The sequence below is a fragment of the Salvelinus sp. IW2-2015 genome, linkage group LG5 (genome assembly GCF_002910315.2).
Source record: "Salvelinus sp. IW2-2015 linkage group LG5, ASM291031v2, whole genome shotgun sequence".
Classification (NCBI taxonomy): Eukaryota; Metazoa; Chordata; class Actinopteri; order Salmoniformes; family Salmonidae; genus Salvelinus; species Salvelinus sp. IW2-2015.
This window is the reverse complement of record NC_036844.1, coordinates 33826704-33846151: the sequence shown is the minus strand read 5'-3', so window position 1 is coordinate 33846151 and position 19448 is coordinate 33826704. Positions and strand designations below refer to the sequence as shown.

Below are 19448 nucleotides of genomic sequence, written 5' to 3'. Positions count from 1 at the left end.
TAAATGTAAATGTAAAAGTGTTGGTTTCATGAGCTGAAATAAAAGATCCTAAAACTGTTCCAAACGCACAAACAGCTTATTTCTCTCTAATTTTGTGCACAAATTTGTTTACATCCCTGTTAGAGAGCATTTCTCCTTTGCCAAGATAATCCACCCACCTGACAGGTGTGGCATATCAAGAAGTTGATTAAACAGCATGATCACTATACAGGTGCACCTTCTGCTGGGGGACAATAAAAGGCCTCTCTCTAAAATGTGCAGTTTTGTCACACAACACAATGCTACAGATGTCTCAAGTTTTAAGGAAGCGTGCAATTGGCATGCTGACTGCATAAATGTCCACCAGAGCTGTTGCCAGAGAATTGAGTGTTCATTTCTCCAACATAAGCAGCCTCCAACGTTGTTTTAGAGAATTTGGCAGTACCTCCAACCGGCCTCACAACCGCAGATCATGTGTAACCACGCCAGCCCAAGTCCTCCACATCCGGCTTCTTCACTTGCGGGATCGTCTGAGACCAGCATCTCAGACAGCTGATGAAACTAAGGAGTAATTATGTCTGAAATAAGGTCCTTTTCTGGGGAAAAACTCATTCTGATTGTCTGGGCCTGGCTCCCCAGTGTCTGGGCCTGGCTCCCCAGTGGGTGGGCCTGGCTCCCCAGTGCGCCTACTCCTTCCCAGGCCTACCCATGGCTGCGCCTTGCCCAGTCATGTGAACTTCATACATTAGGGCCTAATGAATTTATTTAAATTACCTGATTTCCTTATATGAACTGTAAATCAGTAAAATCTTAGAAATTATTGCATGTTGTGTTTATATTTTTGTTTAAATTAAGTAAAAGATGCAGACTTTTTGCCATGTACATTCAGTCGGTCTTTGTCACCTGTCAGTTGAATCATTNGCTCCCCAGTGTCTGGGCCTGGCTCCCCAGTGTCTGGGCCTGGCTCCCCAGTGTCTGGGCCTGGCTCCCCAGTGGGTGGGCCTGGCTCCCCAGTGCGCCTACTCCCTCCCAGGCCTACCCATGGCTGCGCCTTGCCCAGTCATGTGAACTTCATACATTAGGGCCTAATTAATTTATTTAAATTACCTGATTTCCTTATATGAACTGTAAATCAGTAAAATCTTAGAAATTATTGCTTGTTGTGTTTATATTTTTGTTTAAATTAAGTAAAAGATGCAGACTTTTTGCCATGTACATTCAGTCGGTCTTTGTCACCTGTCAGTTGAATCATTAACTAAAGCCAGGCCWTAAAGCTATAGTTTATGGAAAGTTTAATCATGGTGGGTGGGTTGTAAAGATTGGGCCTATTATTGCCCTCAGTACCCATTGCATGTTCTTACCTTTGACACAATTAGCATGTGTTCCTACACCTTTCGCCTCTGAACTTACAGACCTGGAAGGCAGGCAGCCGGAGGTTGTTGTTTTGCATTTTTGTTTAATGTATGTTGGAATAAAACTGCCTGGGAATATAATGCTTCATTAGGTAGTGTTAAAGGTTGTGCAACACATCTCTATTGTCCAGATATGCTCATTTGGCCTTCTGGCTGCAGCATTTGCATCGTTCTAAGAATGTGGATGTACTGAGTGTCTTCTTCTGGCCATGTGGGTAAGGCTACTGTGACAGATGCAGGCATCTCTTGGGTGTCCAATGAGGTTTAATTGGTTGTCATGTGACTGTAAGAGGAAGTGGGAGAGTTCTAGGTCCATTTCCTTCTTAGACRAATCAGCTTTTACAGTATGTTACAAAGCAGACAACCCAAATGGTAACAATCCAAATATAAATATCATTATTCATTGTTTTGGATATAATTAGCTCGTTTTTACATCATACCAAAAATGATATATTAAAATGGAGTACTGAGTGCATATTTACCAAAACACTAGCCAGTTCAGTAGTTATTTTATAGTGGATATATTTAGAAAAATATTTATCAACTACCTTTCATCGTCATATATTTCCTGAGATTTGGAACTTACAAGAMCTTAGCTGTTTCTACAGCATTACTTGCACCCTATTAGATCATCATTTATTTATGTGCAGAATACACATACGTCCTTCTTTATTACACAAGTCTATTGAAGATCAAGGGAAATACATTGGAAATACCTTAATGTTTTTCATACCAATTTTAGAATAGCACATTTGGAAAAAGTATTTTGAAATTAAGTAAATTGACTTTTATTATTACAATTGATGTGAACTAGTTAAGCTACTAATTATTTACATAGTTATTTCATGAAAAAATAACCTGCAAATGTCATTAACTATCCAAACATTTATTTTAGTTAAAAAGAAATCTAAATATGTACTTTACTACATTTAGAAGATAAGAAAGATGTCTTCTCAAAACGTAYTTTGTAATAAGTCCTTGTACCTATTTACTAAGATCCGCAATGAAAATCAATTTGCGATTAGAGCCATTGCTACACTGCTAAATGCACTTTGTGTGCCAAATTGTAATTTAAATTGGGGAATTGACTATATACTGTAGATAGGTGACATTATGCTAGTGTTTTCTTCAGGATTACCGATAGCAATGGTATGAATAAATGAAAATTGGCTAAGATGAGGTTTAAAAACAATCAACATTTACTAAGCTGACATTGCAATTCATACAGTACAAATCTAACAATTATATGTATGCATATGTAGTCTATTTGACCATTTATGAAAGCGTGTAGTAAGTATATTTACATGTATTTACATTCTTCATTCTAACATCACTTGTAAGGAAACTGCACTGATGTAGTGCCAGGGCTCTCCAACCCTGTTCCTGGAGATCTATCCTCCTGTAGGTTTTAACTCCAACCCTGTTCCTGGAGAGCTACCCTCCTGTAGGTTTTAACTAACCTAGCTCACTATCCAGGAACAGGGTTGGAGTTAAAACCTACAGGAGGGTAGATCTCCAGGAACAGGGCCCTGGCTATACCTTTATTTAACTAGGAAAGTCAGCTAAGAACAAATTCTTATTTACAACGACTGCCTACCCCGGCCAAACCCAGACGACGCTGGGCCAATTGTGCACCACCCTATGGGACTCCCAATAACAGCCGGTTGTGATACAGCCTGGAATCAAACCAGGGTCTGTAGTGACACCTCTAGCACTGAGATGCAGTGTCTTAGACTGCTGCGCCACTCAGGAGTCCTTTATCTGGACATTTTGAAGAAAAACATACATTAGACAATAATAACCAGAACAGTTTGAAATKGAATAATTTACAGTCGTCCCAGCTGTGTCCATATGCTTTGAAACAACTATTTATGTAATGACAGTAATCCTGTGATGTTYCTTCTCACCTCTAGTCACCCTGTTTCTTTATCATACTGCAATGCTTCCACCTAGTGGTCCAGTCTGATAATGAAGTCATGCGACTACGGGTATGATACAATATCAAAATACAGGTGAAATAATGCCGCTTCTCTAGGCTCTACGACTATACAACAAAAATACATCTATCGCAGAAATACCCCATAATGAATTGTAAAACATGATCAGTAATTATGGTGCGTAGTTGCATACTTCACATTGAAAAACAAATCGATGCTATTGAAATGTAATGCCATTAACACATTGTTCTTCATACATAGATATCATTCAACTCCAGTGAAAGTCTTCTCTTTTTCTGGCTGGAAGCAGGTGCAACAGGTCTGCAGAATTCTGCGGTAAGACAATTTCAACATCTTACAAAATATACATTTATAATCATAAAGCGGTGTTAAAATAAAATACTTGTTACTGTACACCAACTATGATGAAATGACGACGACTGTGATATGTGGTTGTCTCACCAACTACCTTAAGAGGAATGCACTAACTTTAAGTCTTAACTRTCACTTAATAAACTGTGATGGAAATGTACTGTGTGTCATTCTCTGCTGTGAGTTACCATAATGGGAGGTGTCTTGGTCCGGGTGGATTGCGGTCTCCTTCTGTGGCCATTTGTTGCATAAATTCCCACGCATCTCAATGTAGTGGTTCTCCTCCACATCTAAACACACAACAGTGCAGTTTGGGAAATGGAATGTTCCATGTGAATGTTCCATGAGGATTTTCCATAGAAATGCAACAATAACACATAAAGTAGATACTTACATACAGTCTGACTTTTACCTTTTTTATTTTTCTGACACCGCCTCTTCAAATTCAGAATGGCGACGGCCAGTGTCGTCAGTGCAAATGCAAAGAGACCAAATGCAGCCACAGCTGAAGTGTGACCTTTTCCCAAACAAATGCCACAGTTTAATTCTAAATATATTCATAAATCTTAAAAAAGGTACTTTGTCCTGTAGTACACTATCCCCTGATTCATATTTGTACCCTCAAAGCTTGGTTCAATACATACTGTGCTACCCAATTAAAGGACAAGTAATGGGCAGGTCTACTGTACTGTCCAGAGAGAATGGTTCTGGACCAATAGTATGCAGAAAGTCCATGTGGAGTTACTGTACCTCTGCATGTCGGGACAACTGGGCTGAAGCCTTCTTCACTTATTTCGTTCATTGCCACACAGGTCAGGTTTCCAGGAGTATGGTTGTCCAGGAATAGAACAGGACTTGAGCTCAGGGTCTGGTTGTACCCTGTCCAGGCATATGGCTGCTCGGTCCAGTTCATCACAACTCTGTCTCCTTTGTCAACAGAGCAGGTCAGAACAACTCTCCCATCAAAAGTACAGGAGGTTCTCACCTTTGGTTTGGAGACAGGTTCTGAAATGTAATTCAATCATGTCACACAAATATACACTCACACAGTGCAAAGTCAATCAACAAGCTACAACAGATAATATTATTTTCAGTCAAAATGAAGCAAATAAATTAACATTAATGGACAATAAATGAACGAAAGCCAAAATATAAAAAAATTCAAAATCTTACGTTAAAGGGGCAATTTGCAAGCGGGTACATACATTTTTGGACTTAAATTAATGATATACCCATTGATTCTTAAAGAATATTACTTATAAATGCCTCATGAGCTTAGTTCAACTGTCGTACCYCACCAGAAACCAAAATATAAGCCTGTTTTACTCCATTGTTTATAAACAATGTGATTGTAAACAAACTGTGTAGCTTCAAAACATTTTTAAAACAATACTTTTGATATTGTGTATCCATAGCTCAGTCTGAATTTGAGAGTGGATACATTTTTACAGCCACATCCCTCAGCTGTTTACCAAAACAATGGCTGGGTGTACACCGTTATTGTTTGATTTGCAGATTGCCCCTTTAATCAACATTGATGTGTATGCTTGGGCTAAAACTTCCCTGACAAATTGAAAAATTATGTTTTAGATTATAGCAGATGTCAAAATTTGCAGTAATTTCAAACAACTCACCTAGAATACTGAGCTCAATGTGCCACTCGGATAGAAGAGATCCATTTTCACTGTATTGTTSAACAGTATAATTTCCACTGTCTCTTTTCAGTCCTTCATTAAACTTTAGGGAACCATTTAGAAAGATCTCACACCTATCCGTTAAATTAAAAAGCGTACCATTCCTAGCTATTAACATATCTGTATTATCATGTTTCCATCTTACGTCAGAAGTCTTGGAGTGTAAGTTCATTTTAGGGTGAAGGAATACGGAGTTTCCTACTCGTCCAACTACTCTGATGTCCTCTGCAACAACTGAAAATAAAGCATTTCAATGCTTTAAAATAGATGAGCAAAACATTTTTTTTTTTGACTTATCAAGAAAAAYTATTCAGCCTACTTACCATAGCTAATGTAGAGGTGAAGAAGCAACATGCACATTGGAAGCCCACCAGTAGTTATTAAAGCTCTCAGAGTATGGGGTGAGCACATGTTTGTAAACTAGAAAGTTTGGCAAGAAATGAACGTGTAGTTGTCATTACGCTCAGACAGTTCTGTTTCCTGCTATGGGGAAACGGCCCTCTAGTCATGAAACCACAGCATATGGGTTAAAACATTCTACAAGTTTCACTCACTGAAACGAGAAATGTAAAAAATAACTTGTGCTTACAACGAGCTACAGTGTAAACAACGTCAACTCACCTCCATGTCCTTCTCATGTTTTCACTTTTTAAAATATATAAACGATTTCACCTTTACTTAACCAGGTAGGCCAGTTGAGAACAAGTTCTCATTTACAACTGCGACCTGGCCAAGTTAAAGCAAAGCAGTGCGACACAAACAATAGAGTTACACATGAGATAAACAAACGTACAGTCAATAACACAATAACACTTCTTCTTCTCTCCATGAAGAGCAGGCTGATCACAGGCCAGGCAGAGCGACTGAGCTGTAGAACAGACACACTAATAGGTGTGGCTGCGGGACGCTGTTCATATGCATGTTCTACCCTTTCTTTTTTAGCTACTCTGCAAAACACACTCATTAACCACTTCATATAAAATATAGAATAATAACCTGCTAAAGCACCCAATGCATTTTACACTCTGGGCCTAGTTTAACTTCTGTGGTTTGCCTTGCTCTGTTGATGMGCATCAGACCGTTTCATTTTCACATCTGTTAGCCACTTTACCACAGCTTGCTTAAACAGTGTACTTGCAATGCAAAGTATCATTCCCTTTTTCTTATGCACATGTTWCAAAATCAGTTATTTCTGAAAAGACAATCAACGATGCAATGGAAGGCGTTCCATTGTCTTGATCTTGATAGTTTGGCTACAACTGAGGTTGAAGCAATAGGTTGTAAACTGGTATAGTGTATTAAGTAATTATAATTGCCAATATGCTGTGAGATGCAAAATGAGATACCTGGATGTGTTTTTCTGCTTTGAATAGAGGTCATGCTGAATCCTCCCTGAAAGAGGCACTTCTGCTTCCAACTTTAAAAGAAACTGAGGGAGATTATTTATACAGCAACAGTATTTATTTCCGTATAGTACATTAGATATGAGTCATCTATATAAAAAAGTTAARTAAAAAAAGTATGATGTTGCAAAATATCACATAAATTAAATATTTAGAAAAAGTCATACTTATGCTATTTTGAAAGTCATCTGATACAGTACTTAAAGTCATTTCCACAATCTCAAAACGTGGTTCTTGTCAAAACATTAATCTTGTGGTTACTTTTTCATGCAAAATTCATACAAAGCTGAAAAGAGAAACAGATTTCAGTAAGAAGAATGAATTAAAATGTGTGCAAGACCATTTCTGGGCTCACATAAATATACAATTTCTCATAAAAAATTATCTAATCAGGCAAGTCACAAAGTGGGAATAAAACTGTCCTGAGATTACCTGGGCAGGCCAAGGAGAGATCAATAGTGGAGCTGCTGCTGCTAACTTTATTCTGAACCATACAGGTCAGGGTTCCTGTCACATCACTCTTCAGTATGATGACACTGCTCTGGTAGTGGTCATAGTTTCCACTCCTGGTCATATTCTGTCCATTCAGGGTCCAGCTGTACTGAAGACCATCTCCCTCTGAGGAGCATGTGACCACGGTTTCTCCATGAGGCAGACAGAGGTGAGACAACACTGGCTCTGACACCGTGGCTGACAGACACAAACACAGAGACCTTACTGCCATGTAGCATGATCGAACAAAACACTGGCAATATTATGGTCTTTCAATGATCTCCCTCACCACCAGGATGGATGCAGGATGATTGGTAAACAAAAAAAGGTTCTGTACCTTGTATCTCAAGTAGCATGTTGACTCTGYGCAACACTGCTCCCTCTGAATTATATGTTTCCAATTGATAATCTCCACTGTCTTCCTCTATAACTCTGTCCAGTCTGAATGTTCCATTGTTAAAGAACTCAGAGCGATTCACATAATCCTGATGCAATTTAGATCTCCAGTCTTCTCCAGTTTGGAAGTGCAGAATACGTTTAGCACCTTTCTTCAATGTAATTTTTTCCTCACTTGTGYYTGCAGTCAGTTGGAATGACRAAGATTCTCCCAGAGCCGCATAACATTGATGATCTCTACTCTCCTCAGTGAGATTACAGCTCGTAGCACTAACTGTGGAGCATATATATTATTTCAGAACTCAGCATGTAATAATTAAGTCTACGTTACATTTGTTATTCTGAAATATCTATATTTAAAGATTTAGGGCTCCCAAGTGGCACAGCGGTCTAAGGCACTGCATCCCAGTGCTAGGGATGTCATTACAAACCCTGGTTCGATTCCAGGCTGTATCGCAACCGGCTGTGATTGGGAGTCCCATAGGGATGTGCAAAATTGGCCCAGCGTCATCTTGGTTTGGCTGGGGTAGGCAGTCATTGTAAATAAGAATGTGTTCTGAACTGACTTGTGTGGTTAAATAAATAAGATAGCATTATATCAATAAATTGTAATATCAATCACAATGCTAAGAAACCAACATTAGCGACCATTGAAGAAAATCTATGTTTTCAGAGATACAAAATAATTTTTWGTTTTTGCTAAATGTATGTTTGTGTTTGGTACATTTAGGGACCATCAAATATCATCAATATTATTATTTAAAAAATGTCTAGATTTTCAGAGGTACAAAACCATTTTGTTTCTTTCCATGGCTAAACATGTAGATACCATAATAGATAGATATAATAGGTAGATACCAGAATACCATAATACCCTGTAATATAATGTCTTACCTTCTGCTGTTGTCAACACCAGAACAATAATTATCAGGGGGGTCATTCCTCTGCTGCCTGCACAATAATAAAAAATGATGGGTGACCATCTGCGCTCTTTAAAAGTCCTTTATATCAAATAGTCTGTTTCAAGTGTTTTTAAAATAAGAATACTAGGAAAGGTCGAGACCTACACAAGAATTAAGACAGTTTTATAGGAGCAGTACGTGTGCCTCTAACACGCTGCCTAGTCAGGTATTTTTGACGTACAGTACCAGTCAAACGTTTGGACACACCTACTCATTCAACTGTTTTTCTTGAAGAATAATAGTGAAGACATCAACACTATGAATTAACACATATGGAATCATGTAGTAACCAAAAAAATGCTGAACAAAGGAAAGGAAGAACCAAAGTTACCTCTTCTGTAGAGGATCATTTCATTAGAGTTATCAGCCTCAGAAATTGCAGCCCAAAGAATCGCTTCACAGAGTTCAGGTAACAAACACATCTCAACATCAACTGTTCAGAAGAGACTGCATGAATCAGGCCTTCATGGTCGAATTACTGCAAAGAAACCACTACTAAAGGACAACAATAAAAATAAGAGACTTGTTTGGGTCAAAAAACACGAGCAATGGACATTAGAACATTGGAAATCTGTCCTTTGGTCTGATGAGTCCAAATTTGAGATTTTTGGTTCCAACCGATGTGTCTTTGTGAGACGCAGAGTAGGTGAACGGATGATCTCCGCATGTGTAGTTTCCACCGTGAAGCATGGAGGAGGAGGTGTGATGGAGTGGGGGTGCTTTGCTGGTGACACTGTCTGTGATTTATTTAGAATTCAAGGCACACTTAACCAGCATGGCTACCATAGAATTCTGCAGCGATACGCCATCCCATCTGGTTGGAGCTTAGTGGGGCTATCATTTGTTTTCCGACAAGACAATGACCCAACACACCTGCAGGCGGTGTAAGGGCTATTTTACCAAGAAGGAGAGTGATGGAGTGTTGCATCAGATGACCTGGCTTCCACAATCACCCGACCTGTAAGGACTGACACAGGAGTCGAAAAGCAGGTACGTGGAGTCAAACATTTAATGAGGAACAGACAAGAAACAAGACAGGAACAGCGTCAGCACACGGGTAACAAAACGGCAGGAACGTTAATGCAGCAGCGGGGAACAGACCTGGGAAACTGACAAATATAGGGGAAGTAATAAACTAGCTAGCCATTTCACATCCGTTACACGTGATGAGGGAAAGCAGGTGTGCGTAACAATGTTGACAGGAGTGCGTAATGCTGGAGAGCCTGGCGCCTTCGGGCACCAGGAAGGGGGAGTGGGAGCAGGCGTGACACGACCTCAACCCATTTGAGATGGTTTGGGATGAGTTGGACCGCAGAGTGAAAGAAAAGCAGCCAACAAGTGCTCAGCATATGTGGGAACTCCTTCAAGACTGTTGGAAAAGCATTCCTGGTGAATCTGGCATAGAGAATGCCAAGAGTGTGCGAAGCTGTTATCAAGGCTGTCAACTTTGGCTACTTTAAAGAATTTCAAATATGAAATATACACACACAAAATATACACCCTTTTTTGGTTACTACATGATTCCATATGTGTTATTTCATAGTTTTGATGTCTTCACTTTTATTCTACATTGGAGAAAATAGTAAAAATAATGAAAAACCATTGAATGAGTAGTTGTGTCCAAACTTATGACTGGAACTGTATATTTAACCTAATCTTATACCAGTGCAAAGAGCAGACCATAAGACTGAACCTTAGAAAAATATTAGTGTTAGGAATAATAACCTGCTAAGCCACACAATGCATGTTACACTAGTTTAACCTATGTGGTTTCCCCTCGCTCTGATGAAACACATCAGACTTATGTTCAGAGCCGAGTCACCCCAGTTAGCCACTTTTACCACAGCTCTCTGTCTGCTGAGAACATGGACTGCAAATACGGACCACTGAAAAACACATTTTGATAGTTTGGTTACAGCATTTCTGCCACCTGAAATAACTGATCCCTCGTTAGCTTGAGAAAACCCCACACTATCCTCTACCTCTGCACAAAACACTGCTGGCTCAAACTATGACTATGACCCCATTGTCAAAATCCATACACCAAACAGAACCAATAAACCAACGGACGAAAGTTGAAATTAGCCACTAGCTCACTGCTAACTAACCAATACATGCAGGCGCTCCAAGGCCCAGAGATATCAGACAAAATTTGTCAGGCCATGCACAAACGCTACAAACCATACCGCTAGGCTTATGGCTAGCTGTTGCTAACACAAACAGATTCCTCAACTGCAAACAATATAGAATCGTTAGGACGTCCCCTGGATGCCACAAAATGGTTGCCTAAAATCGTCAGGACGGATAGTCCCAGGGAGGTCCCAGAGGACATTTATAGGAAGTTCTTGGGAACTTGTGTCATGGTCTCCTGGAGGTTGTTGTCTAGTTCCCGGTGACGTTAGTAGGACTTTCTTGGGATGTTGTGTCATGGTCCCCTGAATGTTCTTGGGTCGCTGTGTCATGGTCCCCTGRAGGTTGTTGTCTAGTTCCCGGTGACGTTAGTAGGACTTTCTTGGGATGTTGTGTCATGGTCCCCTGAATGTTCTTGGGTCGCTGTGTCATGGTCCCCTGRAGGTTGTTGTCTAGTTCCCGGTGACGTTAGTAGGACTTTCTTGGGATGTTGTKTCATGGTCCTCTGAATGTTCTTGGGTCGCTRTGTCATTGTTCCCTGGAGGTTGTTGTCTAGTTCCCGGTGACGTTATTAGGACTTTCTTGGGATGTTGTGTCATGGTCCCCTGAATGTTCTTGGGTCGCTGTGTCATGGTCCCCTGAAGGTTGTTGTCTAGATCCCGGTGATGTTATTAGGACTTTCTTGGGATGTTGTGTCATGGTCCCCTGAATGTTCATGGGTCGCTGTATCATGGTCTCCTGGAGGTTGTTGTCTAGTTCCCGGTTTGTCCCGGGGATTTCTCCTGATGTTTGCAAAGAAAAGTTTTACCCAGTACATGCACACCCTAGTTTCATTACAAATCATCTCTTTTTACTGTTGCAAAGCCCATCAAGGACCTGATTGGTGAACCACTGATCCAGTCACAACTCTTTGTGTTTTGGAAATGCTAGGGACACTAACACACTCTTTCTCACACACACAGTGATTTTAACATTGTGTTTTCAACTTTTACACACTTGATTACATTGTGTATGTTTATTCAAAAAGAAAATATCATTCAACATGTCCTCACCTGGGATTTGAACTCGCAACCCTTTGGTTTACAGCATTCTGATATTCCTGCAATGCCACCATGTCTGCATCAGTGACTGATTTCACCTGTAGGCATAGTCCTACAGTTTGAATTTCAAAGGAAATCTCAGCTCTGTAAAAAAACACTGGAAAAAAAACAATTTATTTATCATACTGATTCAGCAGTACCATTAAAACAGAATAATATGCTCCACCACTATTAGACAACTAAACTGAAAACTCAAACCAAACTACTGAAACAAGTAAATTAAATAAATGAGAGAATAGTCAGTTAAACTCATAACTAAAATAGCAGTGCTTTTGCTAAGAGCAGAGGTGTATCATAGGTAATGATGCACCATTGAGAGCAACTTGACTGGCTGCATCATTGTTTGATATGGAAACTGCTTGGCATCTGACTGTTAGGCGCCAGAGTTATTTTTTTTTTATGGACTCTCTTGCACTGGCTCTATGCACACTCACTGGACTCTACCCACACACTCACGACATTCCAACAAACGCCTCACATAAAAACATTTTCACATACGCTGCTGCTACTCTGTTTATTATCTATCCTGATGGCCTAGTTACTTTTACCCCTACCTACATGTAAATATTATCTAAATTACCTCATACCCCTGCACCTTGACTCGGTACCGGTACTCTTTGTATATACAGTTGAAGTCGGAAGTTTACATACACCTTAGCCAAATACATATAAACTCAGTTTTTCACAATTCCTGACATTTAATCCTAGTAAAGAATCCCTGTCTTAGGTCAGTTAGGATCACCACTTTATTTTAATAAGAATGTGAAATGTCTGAATAATAGTAGAGAGAATGATTTATTTCAGCTTTTATTTCTTTCATCACATTCCTAGCGGTTCAGAAGTTTACATACACTCAACTAGTATTTGGTAGCATTGCCTTTAAATTGTTTATTAACTTGGGTCAACATTTCGGGTAGCCTTCCACAAGCTTCCCACGTTGGGTGAATTTTGTCCCATTCCTCCTGACAGAGCTGGTGTAAGTGAGTCAGGTCTGTAGGCCTCCTTGCTCGCACACGCTTTTTCAGTTCTGCCCACAAATTTTCTATAGGATTGAGGTCATGGCTTTGTGATGGCCACTCCAATACCTTGACTTTGTTGTCCTTATTAAGCCATTTTGCCACAACTTTGGAAGTATGCTTGGGGTCATTGTCCATTTGGAAGACCCATTTGCGACCAAGCTTTAACTTCCTGACTGATGTCTTNGAAGTATGCTTGGGGTCATTGTCCATTTGGAAGACCCATTTGCGACCAAGCTTTAACTTCCTGACTGATGTCTTGAGATGTTGCTTCAATATATCCACATCATTTCCTTCCTCATGATGACATTTATTTTGTGAAGTGCACCAGTCCCTCCTGCAGCAAAGCACCCCCACAACATGATGCTGCCACCCCCGTGCTTCACGGATGGGATGGTGTTCTTCGGCTTGCAAGCCTCCCCCTTTTTCCTACAAACATAACAATGGTCATTATGGCCAAACAGTTCTATTTTTGTTTCATCGGAGCAGAGGACATTTCTCCAAAAAAGTATGATCTTTGTCCCCATGTGCAGTTGCAAACCGTAGTGTGGCTATTTTATGGCGGTTTTGGAGTAGTGGCTTCTTCCTTGCTGAGCGGTCTTTCAGGTTATGTCAATATATAGGACTCGTTTTACTGTGGATATAGATACTTTTGTACCTGTTTCCTCCAGCATCTTCACAAGGTTGTTTGCTGTTGTTCTGGGATTGATTTGCCCTTTTCGCATCAAATTATGTTCATCTCTAGGAGACAGAACGCATCTCCTTCCTGAGCGGTATGACGGCTGCGTGGTCCCATGGTGTTTATACATGCGTACTATTGTTGTACAGATGAGCGTGGTACCTTCAGGCGTTTGGAAATTGCTCCCAAGGATGAACCAGACTTGTCGAGGTCTACCATTTTTTTCTGAGGTCTTGGCTGATTTCTTTTGATTTTCCCATGATGTCAAGCAAAGAGTCACTGAGTTTGAAGGTATGCCTTGAAATACATCCACAGGTACACCTCCAATTGACTCAAATTATGTCAATTAGCCTATCAGAAGCTTCTAAAGCCATGACATCATTTTCTGGAATTTTTCAAGCTGTTTAAAGGCACATTCAACTTAGTGTATGTAAACTTCTGACCCACTGGAATTGTGATACAGTGAATTCTAAGTGAAATAATCTGTCTGTAAACAATTGTTGGAAAAATTCCTAACCGATTTGCCAAAACTATAGTTTGTTAACAAGAAATTTGTGGAGTGGTTGAATAACGAGTTTTAATGACTCCAACCTAAGTGTATGTAAACTTCCGACTTCAACTGTAGCCTCGATATTGCTATTTTATTGTGTTACTATTTCCTTTTTAACTCTGCATAGTTGAGAAACGACTCGTAAGTAAACATTTCTGCTTTGCTTTATCTTGGCCAGGTCGCAGTTGTAAATGGGAACTTGTTCTCAACTGGACTACCTGGTTAAATAAAGGTGAAATAAAAAATAACAATTATTGGTCCCTAAAAACATCTCGGCTGCAGCTATAAGGATATCTAGCTTCTTTGACTTCTTAGACACTTGTGCTGTACAATTAATCAACGTGGCTTTATATGCAACAGAATCCACCTTCTTCACAATGAGTGTTTGGCGTCGACAGAGATGGACGCCACGCTTCGCGTTCTTAGGAAACTATGCAGTATTTCGTTTTTTTAACGTATTATTTCTTACACTGTTACCGCAGGTAATCTTAAGTCTTATTACATACAGCCTGGAGGAACTATAGGAAATAAGAGCAACGTCAACTTACCAACATTACGACCAGGAATTCGACTTTCCTGAAACGGATCCTCTGTTTGGACAGGACAATGAATCAGATCCCAGTAGGCGACCCAAAACAACGGCGCCGCAGAAGGGTCAGACGGAGCCGTCGTCTGGTCAGGCTCCATAGACGGGCACACCGCCCACCGCTCCTGAGTATACTACTCGCCAATGTCCAGTCTCTTGACAACAAGGTAGACGAAATTCGAGCAAGGGTTGCCTTCCAGAGAGACATCAGAGATTGTAACATTCTTTGTTTCACGGATACATGGCTCACTCAGGATACGTTATTAGAGTCGGTACAGCCATCCCGTTTCTTCACGCATTGCGCCGACAGAAACAAACATCTCTTTGGTAATAAGAAGGGCGGGGTGTATGCCTTATGATTAACGAGTCGTGRTGTGATCATAACAACATACAGGAACTCAAGTCCTTTTGTTCAACTGACCTAGAATTCCTTACGATCAAATGACGACCGCATTATCTACCAAGAGAATTCTCTCAGATTATTATCACAGCCGTGTATATCCCCCCCAAGCAGACACCTCGACAGCCCTGAAAGAACTTCATTGGACCCTATGTAAACTTGAAACCACATATCTTGAGGCTGCATTTATTGTAGCTGGGGATTTTAACAAGGCTAATCTGAAAACAAGGCTCCCTAAATTTTATCAGCATATCAAATGCGCAACCCGGGCTGGCAACACCCTGGATCATTGCTACTCTATTTTCCGTGATGCGTACAAAGTCCTCCCTCGCCCTCCTTTCGGGAAATCTGACCACGCCTCCATTTTGTTGCTCCCAGCCTATAATAAGAAACTAAAGCAGGAAACGCCCATGCTCAGGTCTGTTCAACGCTGGTCCGACCAATCTGATTCCACGTTTCAAGATTGCTTCGATCACGTGGACTGGGATATGTTCCGGATAGCTTCGGACAATAACATTGATGTATACGCTGATTCGTTGAGCGAGTTTATTAGCAAGTGCATCAGTGATGTGGTAACCACGTGACCATTAAATCCTGTGGCTTGATGGCAGCATTCGCGCAAAACTGAAAGCGCGAACCACTGCTTTTAATCATGGCAAGGTGACCGGAAACATGACCGAATACAAACAGTGTAGCTATTCCCTCCGCAAGGCAATCAAACAAACTAATGGTCAGTATAGAGAAAAAGTAGAGTCGCAATTCAACAGCTCAGACACGAGACATATGTTGCAGGGTCTACAGTCAATCACGGACTACAAAAAGAAAACCAGCCCCGTCGTGGACACGGAAGTCTTGCTCCCAGACAAACTAAACAACTTCTTTGCTCGCTTTGAGGACAATACAGTGCCACTGACACGGCCCGCTACCAAAACATGCAGGCTCTCCTTCACTGCAGCCAACATCAGTAAAACATTTAAACGTGTTAACCCTTGCAAAGCTGCCGGCCCAGACGGCATTCCTAGCCGCATCGTCAGAGCATGCGCAGACCAGCTGGCTGGTGTGTTTACGGACATATTCAATCAATCCCTATTCCAGTGTGCTTTTCCCACATGCTTCAGGAGGGCCACCATTATTCCTGTTCCCAGGAAATTCAAGGTAACTGAGCTAAACGACTATCGTAGCACTCACTTCCGTCATCATGAAGTGCTTCGAGAGACTAGTCAAGGATCTTATCACCTCCACCCTACCAGACACCCCAGACCCACTCCCATTAGCTTACCACCCCAATAGGTCCACAGACGACGCAATCGCAAACCACATTGCACACTGCCCTAACCCATCTGGACAAGAGGAATACCTCTGTAAGAATGCTGTTCATCGATTACAGCTCAGCATTTAACACCATAGTTTCCTCCAAACTCGTCATTAAGCTCGAGACCCTGGGTCTCGACCCCGCCCTGTGCAACTGGGTCCTGGACTTTCTGATGGGCTGCCTCCAGGTGGTGAGGGTAGGAAACAACATCTCCACCCCGCTGATCCGCAACACTGGGGCCCCACAAGGGTGCGTTCTCAGCCCTCTCCTGTACTCCCTTTTCACCCATGTCTGCGTGGCCATGCACGCCTCCAACACAATCATCAAGTTTGCAGACGACACTACAGTGGTAGGCTTGATTACCAACAATGACGATACGGTCTACAGGGAGGAGGTGAGGGCCCTCGGAGTGTGGTTTCAGGAAAATAACCTCACACTCAACATCAACAAAACAAAGGAGATGATCGTGGACTTCAGGAAACAGCAGAGGGAGCACCCCCCTATTCACATCGACGGGACAGTAGTGGARAAGGTGGAAAGTTTTAAGTTCCTCGGCGTACACGTCACCGACAAACTGAATTGGTCCACCCACACAGACAGTGTGGTGAAGAAGGCGCAACAGCGCCTCTTCAACCTCAGGAGGCTGAAGAAATTTGGCTTGTCACCAAAAACACAAACTTTTACAGATGCATAATTGAGAAAATCCTGTCGGGCTGTATCACCGCCTGGTACGGCAACTKCTCCGCCCACAACCGTAAGGCTCTCCAGAGGGTAGTGAGGTCTGCACAACGCATCACCCAATGTCACAGGAAAGCCAAAAAGATTATCAATGACAACAACCACCCGAGCCACTGCCTGTTCATCCAGAAGTCGAGGTCAGTACAGGTGCATCAAAGCTGGGACCGAGAGACTGAAACACTTCTATCTCAAGGCCATCAGACTGTTAAACAACCATCTGTTAAACAGCCATCACTAACATTGAGTGGCTTCTGCCAACATAAAGACTCATTCTCTAGCCACTTTAATAATTAATAAATTGATGTTAAAAATGTATCACTAGTCACTTAAACAATGACACTTTATATAATGTTTACATACCATACATTACTCATCTCATATGTATATACTGTACTCTATACCATCTACTGCATCTTGCMTATGCCGTTCGGCCATCGCTCATCCATATATTTATATGTACATATTCTTAATTATTCCTTTACACTTGTGTGTGTAAGGCAGTTGTTGTGAAATTGTTAGATTACTTGTTAGATATTACTGCGCGGTGGGAACTAGAAGACCAAGCATTTCGCTACACTCGCGTTAACAACTGCTAACCATGTGTATGTGACCAATAACATTTGATTTGATTTGATCACCCGATTTACTTAAAACACTAGCAACTGGTTGCAATGCATCCACCGCCATGTCTTCAACTCTATTGCCCCTTGCCCCTTCAACTCTCTTCACAGCCTCCACATAGGAGATCCTCTGAGCATCCCTGATCCTTGACACCTCGACCTCGTTCATCTTTACAGGGCACTCAAGGAAGTCAAGAGTATAATTCCACTTCATGTGCAACATTTTCCAGYAACAGATTCTTCAATATCATACTTCCCCGTCTGCTAACATTTGACACGTGACTATATCCTTTACAATTTCCACACTAAAACGGTTTGGACACAAATGCCCTCACCGCAAACCTCACATATCCAAGCTTCACATATACAGGTAGAGTCTCCTYAAATAACAATAATATCGATAGGCTTTTCTCCTTCCTTCCATTTACCATATGGGTCAGGCGACGTGCACTGACCACTTCTGGGATTTTGTGACTAAGTTACTCATCATCTATATCCCCCCAGAGAGGATCTCTGTATAGCTTTCTCATACGATTGAGCCCAGTTTAATTACTTAGATACCTGTCCGCAAATAGAAAACATCTCAGTTGTAACCAAACTATCAAGATGTGTTTTTCACTAGTCAGTTTTTGCAGTGCATGTTCTCAGCAGACAGAGCTGTGGTAAAGGTGGCTATTGGTGAGTCTGTTCTGAAAACAGTTTGATGTGTTTCATCAGAATAAGGGAAGTTAAACTAGGTCCAGAGTGTAAAATGCATTTCCTGGCCAGCAGGTAATTATTATAATTATTATTAACAATATTATTTCGGTGAAGTTCAGTCCAAAACTGGTCTTTACACCTGCATAAGAATGTATTACATATCTGTCAAAGTTAAAAGCAAAAGATAAAGTATCATATAATAACAGAGACATTTTCAATATTATGTAGTCCCGTGTGGCTCAGTTGGTAGAGCATGGCGTTGCAACGCCAGGTTGTGGTTCATTCCCACGGGGGACCAGGATGAATATGTATGAACTTTCCAATTTGTAAGTCGCTCTGGATAGAGCGTCTGCTAAATGACTTAAATGTAAATATCGAAGGCATACAGTAGGCTAGTGTCAGCACAACCGAGTCAAGGTTCTGTGCTCTGCCAGGAAGCCTTGATAAACACATCAGGTTCAGGCAACTAAGGTGGCCATCAGTGAGTGTCCCAGCCATGAGGCCTTTGTTGCTCACAAGTGTCAAAGCTGTGTTGACAGTAGTAGAGCAGGAACTGTCAGGGAGGTAGCTACCATGTGAGGAAATGACGACTGTGCTTGAATCCGAAAGTGTGGCAAGTGAGGTGTGTGATCATTAATGGAAAATAGTGAATCAAAGAATGGAACAAAACGAGCAAAAGTTGTAGTAGAAGACAAGGACCGGTCCAAAAATGCATTTCTTATTGGACTGTGTTTTTTTGGACAAGTAGATTCATTTGGGAAATCCATTTGTAATATGAGGACTGTGAAGAAAGCAGTGGGAAAGGTGGATTCAATCAAGGTGACTAAAAGGGCCTTGTTTTGGTTAATTGTGTTGATAAAGAACAGAAGAAGCTGCCCTGGATCTGGCTAAATTGTCCACGTCAGAAGTAACATGTACTGGTCTTCGGAGCAGGGTGCCTGCCAAAGGAGTTATAGCTGGAGTCTCGTTGA

General features: G+C 41.2%; 2 protein-coding genes and 1 long non-coding RNA gene across 3 annotated transcripts in view; 1 reads left to right on the top strand and 2 right to left on the bottom strand.

The window, feature by feature from the left end:
• The window catches only part of LOC139027788 (uncharacterized), a 331562-nt gene that overhangs the window by 273907 nt on the left and 38207 nt on the right, over window positions 1–19448 (top strand). The window lies entirely within an intron of this gene.
• Window positions 3233–5879, bottom strand: LOC111963681 (T-cell surface antigen CD2). Its single transcript, XM_023987193.2, has 6 exons — window positions 5718–5879; window positions 5335–5628; window positions 4451–4705; window positions 4113–4217; window positions 3889–3990; window positions 3233–3659 (listed from the first exon to the last, which is right to left on the bottom strand). Exons 1-6 carry the CDS (start codon window positions 5803–5805, stop codon window positions 3580–3582), a joined length of 924 nt encoding a protein of 307 aa, XP_023842961.1. The 5' UTR covers window positions 5806–5879; the 3' UTR covers window positions 3233–3579.
• LOC111963679 (T-cell surface antigen CD2-like) lies at window positions 6983–8758 on the bottom strand. Its single transcript, XM_023987192.1, has 4 exons — window positions 8580–8758; window positions 7627–7959; window positions 7230–7487; window positions 6983–7083 (listed from the first exon to the last, which is right to left on the bottom strand). The coding sequence occupies exons 1-4, from the start codon at window positions 8623–8625 to the stop codon at window positions 7055–7057; spliced, it is 666 nt and encodes a 221-aa protein (XP_023842960.1). The 5' UTR covers window positions 8626–8758; the 3' UTR covers window positions 6983–7054.